This window comes from Eublepharis macularius, chromosome 12, assembly GCF_028583425.1.
Source record: "Eublepharis macularius isolate TG4126 chromosome 12, MPM_Emac_v1.0, whole genome shotgun sequence".
NCBI classification, from domain to species: Eukaryota; Metazoa; Chordata; class Lepidosauria; order Squamata; family Eublepharidae; genus Eublepharis; species Eublepharis macularius.
The window spans coordinates 52,671,136-52,680,331 of record NC_072801.1 but is presented as its reverse complement, the minus strand read 5'-3'; the positions used below and the strand labels follow the sequence as shown (position 1 = coordinate 52,680,331).

The 9,196-nt window shown below is 43.7% G+C and overlaps 1 protein-coding gene across 1 annotated transcript in view; it reads left to right on the top strand.

Annotated features, from left to right (window-relative positions):
* The first annotated feature begins 520 nt into the window (after positions 1–520).
* LOC129339345 (olfactory receptor 14I1-like) overlaps positions 521–9,196 on the top strand; it is a 28,153-nt gene continuing 19,477 nt past the window's right edge. The window contains exon 1 of the mRNA XM_054993930.1: positions 521–537. Coding sequence (XP_054849905.1) covers positions 521–537 — 17 coding nt within the window. The remainder of the gene's footprint in view (positions 538–9,196) is intronic.

The window sequence follows — 9,196 nt, the reverse complement described above, 5'->3', positions numbered from 1 at the left end:
GACTTTGGTCTCTTTGCAGGTGCGGCGGCTTGCTACACGAGGAAGAGGGTTTTGATTTGCGGCCATAGTATGGTCTTTTGGGCTGCTCGTCAAGCAAAGAAGACCCAGTTCGGCTCGCAGTTGGGCCTCAGTTTGTGGGCTACGGTGGAATGGCAGGGTCGCAGAGGTTTGAGGTGGCCTGGTCTCCTGCCGCTCCTTTTTGAGGGAAGGTGTGGCCCCCTGCCGGACATTCTGGTAATCCACCTCGGTGGCAATGATCTTGGCCTGGTGAAGGGTAAGGCCCTATCTTTGCAGGCGGAGGCCGACCTGTGGTGGATTAAAGAGCGTTGGCCCGACACGCTCATTATATGGTCAGCAATACTTCCCCGTCGTGTATGGAGGGAAGCGTTGGACCCTGTCGGGATTGAAAGGGCACGTCATAGGGCTAACAGGGCCTTGGAGAAGGCCTTGGGCCGGGGTCTGGGGATATATCTGCCACATCCCGCTATAAAGGCTGAGGTGGCTGACCTTTATCGTAGCGATGGGGTCCACCTGTCGGTGAGTGGCAATGACATTTTCCTGGAGGATTTGCGGCAAGGGCTCAGGTTGGCCATAAGCCACCTGTGGGGTGCTAGGGCCTAAGCAGAGGCTTGACCCTTAGCAGTGGCAGGTAGGATAGCTTGAGCGGGCCGGTGACCCCTTGGCACATTCCCATTAGTTGGGAAATGGGGGTCTGTCAGGAGCGGCTGGTGAGGCTGTACGGCTGCCAGCTGCGAGGGCAGACTGCCTGGTGGGGAACCCTGACAAGGCCGCCCCTAGGCTCCACGGCTAGTGGGGGCTGGTGCTTTGAAGGGGAACCACTCGCCTGGCCGCCGGGTCCCAGCCATCCTCTGGATGGAACACCCCCGGGGCAGCAGGGGTCACCCAGACAGGTCAAGGCGGTGGTCCGGTAGGACCCCAGGGCTTGACCTGTACCGCAGTTAGATCCCTTGCCGCAATGACAGGTTTATGTTATGTTGGTTAATTAATAAAGTGGCCCTGTTTATATCCCAATACGGTCTCTGTCTTTTATTCCGACTGGAGTGGCAATGCGGCACTTACCCATACGGCAGCAAGGCTGCTCGGATGGGGGCCGGGTTTGCCGCTCCGGAAGGAGCAAAGACAGCCCGCGCTTAAACCCATCCGGGCATTGGCCTGGGGGCGGAGCAAACGGCTAGTTAGCCGGTTCCGCCCCACAGGCCTCCTCAGTCGCCGCGTGTCTGCTCGTCCCACCCACCTCTCCCTGTTACAGTGCGGGATTAGCCGGTCGCCGTTTTACGGGGCCAGGTAGGAATTTTTTCTTCTTCCCCAATTGGCCTACAGGGAAGTTGTTTTTCGCCTACCTCGCACTGCGGGACATATTTAAACTGGTGGTTGATGGAATGTATATAGTTTGGCCACTGGCAGGTAGGATAGCTTGAGCGGGCCGGTGACCCCTTGGCACATTCCCATTAGTTGGGAAATGGGGGTCTGTCAGGAGCGGCTGGTGAGGCTGTACGGCTGCCAGCTGCGAGGGCAGACTGCCTGGTGGGGAACCCTGACAAGGCCGCCCCTAGGCTCCACGGCTAGTGGGGGCTGGTGCTTTGAAGGGGAACCACTCGCCTGGCCGCCGGGTCCCAGCCATCCTCTGGATGGAACACCCCCGGGGCAGCAGGGGTCACCCAGACAGGTCAAGGCGGTGGTCCGGTAGGACCCCAGGGCTTGACCTGTACCGCAGTTAGATCCCTTGCCGCAATGACAGGTTTATGTTATGTTGGTTAATTAATAAAGTGGCCCTGTTTATATCCCAATACGGTCTCTGTCTTTTATTCCGACTGGAGTGGCAAAACATGTTTGTCTGTATTTCTGTCAGTGATTTTTTTCCATCTGGTGTACCATCCTTTGAAGAAGTAATTGTGAATCCTGCAATTATCTCAGATTAGATGTTCTCGATATGAACATTATGAATTTTCAGTAGCCATGAACACAACCAACAATTATATTTTAAAGAGTAAAGGCAACATTCAGTGTGCCTCCCACTATTCCTTTCAGGGAATATGTAACAACCACTACAGACTATGAATGACCCATTCGGTGAAACAAGGAAGCTGTGCCTTCTCCCTGAGAACAATTGTTCATCTGGCTCAGCATTCCACTTCACACAACAGTCAAACCATTGCCCCTCAGGGTCAACCAAACAGGGATAAAGGGCTTCTCCTGCCTTTGCCTATTGTCTTCTGAATTTCAGAGTTTAGTGTCTCTAGATCACCCTGGCTGGTGGCCATTGATGGATCTCCACAAACTGAACCCCTTCAAAAGCCGTCTGTGCTTGTGACTGTTGCTACGTCTGCTGGCAGTGAATTCCACCATTTGGTGTAGCAAAATATGTGATGAAATTTATTTGATAGAAACCCAGATTATATGGCATGACTTGACCCTCACAAGAAAAAGAATGCCCTTGCTGACTAAAATTCAGTGCTTGAAAATTATTTTCTGAAGAATGGGAAATGGCATCTTCAAATGATAGACTCTATTGTATATCATGTAGTCTAGGAGAAATAAAAGTTCTAGAGTGGCTACAGAAGGTAGATCCTCTAGGACTTTTGTTCTTCTTGTTCTTCCCATTTGTTCTATTTTGTTGTCTTCTGTGATCCGCCTATGCCTCTGTCCACCTAGCTTCACACTTTCTTGAGGAGTGTTTCATTTAACAACAGTGCCATCTACCCTGACTGTAATTCCTTTTCCCAGTGGGAGTTATGTCTGTTGCTGATGGATGGACAGATCCTTTTATTATTATAGATATGATTTATTGTTAACTTTTAAAAAAATTTCAGTTTGAAAAATGGAAAACAAATGTTCTACCAGTACTGTAACACGCTGTGTATTAGACTGCCCTTCAGGATAGTTGGAGAACTTCAGTTAGACCAGCACTTAAGTTTGCTGTTTGAGTTTAGTCTACAGATAGCATGTACCATTGGCACTTAAAATTGGTATAATCTGTCTCTTTGTCTCTATTCCCAATTATTTAACCTATAAAAACTTATATAACTGGATACTGAGGTGCTTGGAAGACTTCTTATCTTCCATACAGTCCTGTCCAGTCAGTTGGTTGAATTCAGCCAGCTTTTTCATTCAATCTTGCTCACTTCTCCTCATAACTAAGAGTCTCTCTGCACAATACTTCTTATACTAGGACACTCAAGTGAAGGGAGGCACAATATTAGCCAGGAAGCCGAGTTCTAAAAGACATTTTCTCCTCTTCAGGGCCAGCAAAGATCTCTCCTCAGGGGGTTTATTTTCTCTTCACCTCCTAGAAGGGGAGGTGAAATTGACAGAGCCTTCTGAGGGCCAAGCTACAAGTGACAAATGACACTTGAATGGCAAGTGTATTTCTCCCTGTTCACTTGCCCTCCACTCAATCCACTTGCCAGGCAAGTGTCTTTCGTCATGTGTAGCTTGGCCCTGAGAGAGAAAATAAACAGACCCCCTGAGGAGCAATCTATACAGGCTCTGTAGAGAGGGAAAGTCTTCAAATCTGTCTTTTAGAACTCGACTTCCCAGCTAACATTGCGCCTCCCTTCCCTCGAACATCCTTGTATAAGAAATATTGTGTAGAGAGACTCTAAAGCTCCTTAAAATATTATTTTTATTCACAGAAGTCCCATTATCTGCAGCATAAGCTTTGCGGTGGAAAAGCAGGCTCCTCTGACTTTTCTCACCTGTGGAGAAGTGAGCTGGATCCAACCATGTTTGGTTTCAGAGTTCATTTTTGTCCCCTGACTTTGGAAGTAAGGCAGGAAGCGATAATTTCCCCATCCCTCTCTGTTAACTAGTGCCTTCTATGAATATTTTTAAGATCCAACACAAGACCGTTGTGTTTCCAATATATTCAAACTGAGTGATTGATTTTATTTGATGCTTTAGTAGCTGCTATTCTTTTTAACTGCTTTAATGGTCCTGGTTCTATGTTTCATTTGCAGATTTATTTTACTGTAGCAAGGGTTATCTTCTATTAAGTTTGTTTTTTCTCATTGGTAATTTTACCTCACCTGGAGTGCTACAAGTGGAAGTCTATAATTATTTTCAATAAATAATATATATGAGAAAGAAGTTAATGTGAATTAATCAAAATTTACAATTCTACATGTGAGCTATTCACATTGGTTTCAGTGGGATGCTGTTCACTGGGAGTCTTTTTATTCACTTATAGCTTCAACTGGGTAGCCATGTTGGTCTGTTGTCTTTATGGTGTGACTGGGCCTGAATCGTGTTCTTATTAGTTTATATCAGCATGATTTATAAAATCATCTTGTAGAATCTAATCAGGTTCTTGGATGTGTTGTGCATGGCCACTTGGATCTCTTTGTTTCTCAGACTATAAATGATGGGATTCATGAATGGGGGTAAAACTGTGTACAGAACACCAGCCAGCAAGTCAACTAAGGGAGAGGATATGGATTTTGGCCTCAGGTAGGAAAACACAGACGTTGAAACAAACAAGCAAAGCACAGTCAGGTGTGAAAAGCAGGTGGACAAGGCTTTGGACCTGGCCCCTGCTGACTGAATCTTAAATACAGTAAAGAAGATGAACCCATAAGAAATTAATATCAAACAAAAGCAGAATGAGCCAACAATAAGTATTTCAATAAGAAGAACCCAATCATTGGCTGCTGTGTCAGTGCAAGAAATAATTAATAACTGGGGAATGTCACAGAAAAACTGCTTAATATTGGACTGACAAAACTGTAACCGAAATGTGTTAGCCGTGTGTAAAACACCAATGATTATGCTGAAGATCCAAGAAGCTGCTGCCATTTTGAAGCAGGCATTCCAATTCATGATCAACCTGTATTGTAGGGGATGGCAGATTGCCACGTAGCGATCATAAGCCATGGTGGTGAGAAAGAAAAACTCAACATATGCAAATGTGACAACTAACAAAACTTGGGTGACACATCCAGAGAAAGAAATCAGTTTGCTGTTTGTCATTGAAATGGCCATGGATTTGGGGACCGTCACTGAGATATAGCAAGCATCTGACAATGATAAGTTTGCCAAGAAGAAATACATAGGGCTATGAAGGGGGTGATTCTGGACTATGGTAAGGATGACTAGGAAGTTCCCCATCAGGGCAGCCAAGTAAATGAAGAGAAACACTACAAAGTGTACAATCTGAAGCTCCCGGCGATCAGAAAATCCCATAACTAAGAATTCTGTGACAGCTGTTTGATTTACCATTTCTTCAACACTGTAGAGAGAAAAAGAAAAGGAAATGTGTTTTGGAGTGAAAACTAGTCATTTATTATTCTGTCTTATTCAGGAGATAGAGCAAGGTAAAAAAAATCTGTCCATTTTCTCAGTTATGAGATTTAGAAACAAAAATATATACTTCTTTTAACTGAACAAAAAAAAATCTTCCTTATCAGTTTACACCCAGTTTCTATTCTTTCTCATGTTACTTATTCATTCCTCTTTAGAGTTGCCAGATTGCATTAAAAATATATATCGGACTGTGGAGTTCTTTGTGTACACACAAAGCAGCTGTATGCTCCTGGGCCTGGCATGGTGATGTCATTGGAATGATGTCATTGTCGGCCACTCCCCTAACACTCAGGAGGCTGGGTGGGCAAGTGAGCCTGCCCCTTCCCAGGTATGCAGGAGGAGGCTGGGCTGGCTGGTCGCTCTTCTGGTGATCAGGAAGGCAAGTGGGCTGGAAGCAGGGGGGAGGTGGCACAGGTGATGAAGAAAACCTGGCAGGTGCAGCAGAGTCCTGCTGCTCTTAACTACTACACCAAACTAGCTGAATGAAAGGAGTGTAGCCTTTGGTTCTTTCACAGTAATTCTTACAGCTAGGTGGGGCTAAGTGACAATATCTGAGCAAATATCACCCAATAAGTATTTTATCCAACAAGGGACCCAGCTCAGCCCTCATTCATTCTAATTCTAAAACATTTAGCATTTAGGGCTACCAGGTCTCCTACTATAGTAGAGGGAGTGGATAGGGGGCTACCTCCAAGATGCAGCCCCCATCCCCTTGCTGTCACTCAGTTTGGCAGCAGGGGGTGGGGTTGGTATTCAAAAAGCCACCACTGGGACAACAATGTGACATCACTTCAGGCTAGATACCAGAAGTAACATAATTGCATCCATACTAAAACCATAATGTTTCAGTGGATTCCTAGAATGTTTCACCAAGAGCAATTTCCTTGTTCCTGCCCCCCAAGCCTCTCATCATTTGCCAGCACTCAACTGGCAACCCTAACAAAACTAAGCTGCCTCTCAATGGTATACAATCTTGCACTGTTACCTATTTACATCCATTTCATATGATAAAAAATCATTAGTGCTACAAGAAATGTAGAATTAAAGGAGCGTCTTTCTACTCCTAGTGTAATGCAACTGACCAGTGTGATCCTGTGTATGTTTAGTAGGCATCAGATCCCACTGAAAAGTAGGCAGATTATTGTAATATTAGACTGCACCATGCAAGATGGATTCACAGGATCTTAGAGTACACGGTAGATTGTATTTTCTGTTCCCACTGATGATTTCCATTAGCCCAGACTGCGGTATGGTTGTGGCAAAGCAGTGTTCAGAGTCACTTGTCATTAGTGCAAACCTTGCAGCTCATTTCCACTATCACTTCCCTTTAGAACCATACAGAATGATGTGCTAAATTCCTTTCTTCATTTCAGATTCACCACTGAAATGCAACTAAATTTAAGGCTGTGCAATATGACAGAACAAATGGAAATGACAAAAAGAAACAAAGCAAGAAAGATTACATATCCAGATGATTTCCAATTAATTTAGACAATGTAAACAATATTATGATATACATCAGTCTCCTCTAGATGGCTTCAAAATAGGTATTACAGTCATAGAAAAAAGAATATTATACTCAATGTACAATATCCAGCTTTTGCTGTGGTTACTACTTGTTGTCACTATTGTTATGTAGATGTCATTGGTTTATTGAAGTTTTGATGTTTGGAATGAACATTCACTCACCAACGAGTACAAATATTTTGGAGATAAGAAGGGAGAGGAAAGCTATAACGAATGTAATTTTCAAGTGTTGTGAGCGGCTTTGAGGATTTTAGAACTGAAAAAGGAGTGATAAGTAGAGGCAAAATAAGGATTTTTTTTCATTTTCTAAGTTGAGGAGAAGAAACAGGTTAGAATTTTTAATAGTACTATTAGTACTTATCTTAATACTCTTAGAGGGTGAGACAACTAGCTATATTAAGCAATAAGCATTCTTGCTTTTTATAATTATCTTTTTTGTTTTTTCCTTTTTTATTATTACTAATATAACAATGAGTAGAAATAGGTATGCATTCTCCATGTGTTGTTTAATTGGAAAAATATAAACAGACTTAATTATTATTCTAATCACTACTTTGTATTCTGTATTTTAATAATCCTTGTAACACCCAGTTATATATTTGTCTTACTTGTCCCTTTTTTCTCCCCTTTTTCTGTACTCCCTTTTTGTTTTAATAAAATATTTTTTTTTAAAAAAGGTATAGTAGACAAAGGGATATAAAGGAGATAAATGAATACATAATGCCTAGTACTTAGTCTTTCCAAAGGCTTTGCTTCACCCTGAAAAATCTAACACTCAAAAGACAGCAAGTTAGATTCAGTGTGCAGAGAACATGGCAGATTCCTCACCTCTCCGCTTCTCTTCAGTTGTTCCTGGATGGAGGACATTGGTGGGATGCAGAGGAGATTGAGTAATTTGTATTCTTGAAGGAATTTAATTGCTCTCCAGAGATCTTGGGTGTCTCGGCAGCAGAAATCCCAAGAGAGAAATTAAGGCACATCTTTAGTGCACATCAGAGCTTAATTACATTCAGGAGAGAACTAGGAATCTAATCTTTTATGCTAAAAAAATGAATACCTTTGCATTTCTGTACCATCAAAGAATGAGATTTAGGGCCTCATTTTATGTGTATGTGTACACATATATACACATACACATACCAGGAGCTCTTTCCATGCTTGCTTGCTCAGCTCACCAACCCTGTAGGTCACTACACTTGTGATATTCAATGGTAGTTCAAATATTGAATGAGCAATTCTGCCTCCTTCCAAAAGAGCCCAAAATGGATTACATCGTTCTCTTGTCAAATTATAGTCACACACTATTCCATAGGTCAGGGAGGTTCTTAAAATCCCTCCATTATGTAAAATATGGGGAATGCCCTCTTCTCTCTGTCTGTGCTGTGTTTCTCCCTCTTTCTCCTCTCCTCCATTTTAGCCTCACAATAGCCGTGAAAGGAAAGTCAGGCTAAGACTGTGTGACTGGCCCAAAGTCATCCTGCATCCTTCCTGGACAGAGTGGGGATTTGAACGTGGAGCTCCTTGATCTTGTGCCAATATTCTAACTACTAGACACACAGACTCTGATAGGCTAGGGAAATTGTTATTCTCTCCCCATTTCTCTCAGAAAGAATATTTTTCACTCTTCTATATTGAGTAAAATTCTGCTTCTATTGCAAATAGGAGATGGATGTTGGTACTGTAATTCATACTATAATCCAGTTTGATGTATTGAGAGCCAGTTTGGTGTAGTGGTTGAGTGTGGCAGGAGAACTGGGTTTGATTCTCAGTCCCCACTTCTCCACTTGAAACCAGCTGGGTGACCTTGGGTCAGTCACAGCACTCTTAGAGTGCTCTCAGCTAGAGATGGGCATGAACAGAAAAAAAACCCGAACATGATGTTCGTTGTTTGTTGCCATCCACAAACAGGGACTCACGAACAACCACGAACATGGCCCTGTTTACGAACATGTTCGTGGTTGGACGTTCGTGGGGGCCAGCAGGCTCTCCTCCAGCCATCATCCAAGTCAAGATCCCTACTGCACCACTCCCAGAAACCTGACCTGAGCAGGCAGCAGGAAAGGTACCAATAATAAATAATAGCTTGGAACTTGAAGGGGTAGATCCCTATCCCATCACACACAAAGAAAATTCAAGCTCCAGTGCACTCTCTCTATCAAAATGCCAACAGCAACTCTCTCTCTCCCTCTCCACTGTCTGCAAAGTTAGAGCTGGGAGCCCCCCTCCCCCCGCTTTTTGCTTCCTTGTTGTAACAAATTTGGAGCTCCACACTTGAAAGGAAGACCTGTCTATCAAGCTAAATTGGTCTTAGATTGGGGTTTCCAGGGCAACAGCAGGAGTTCAGACAGAG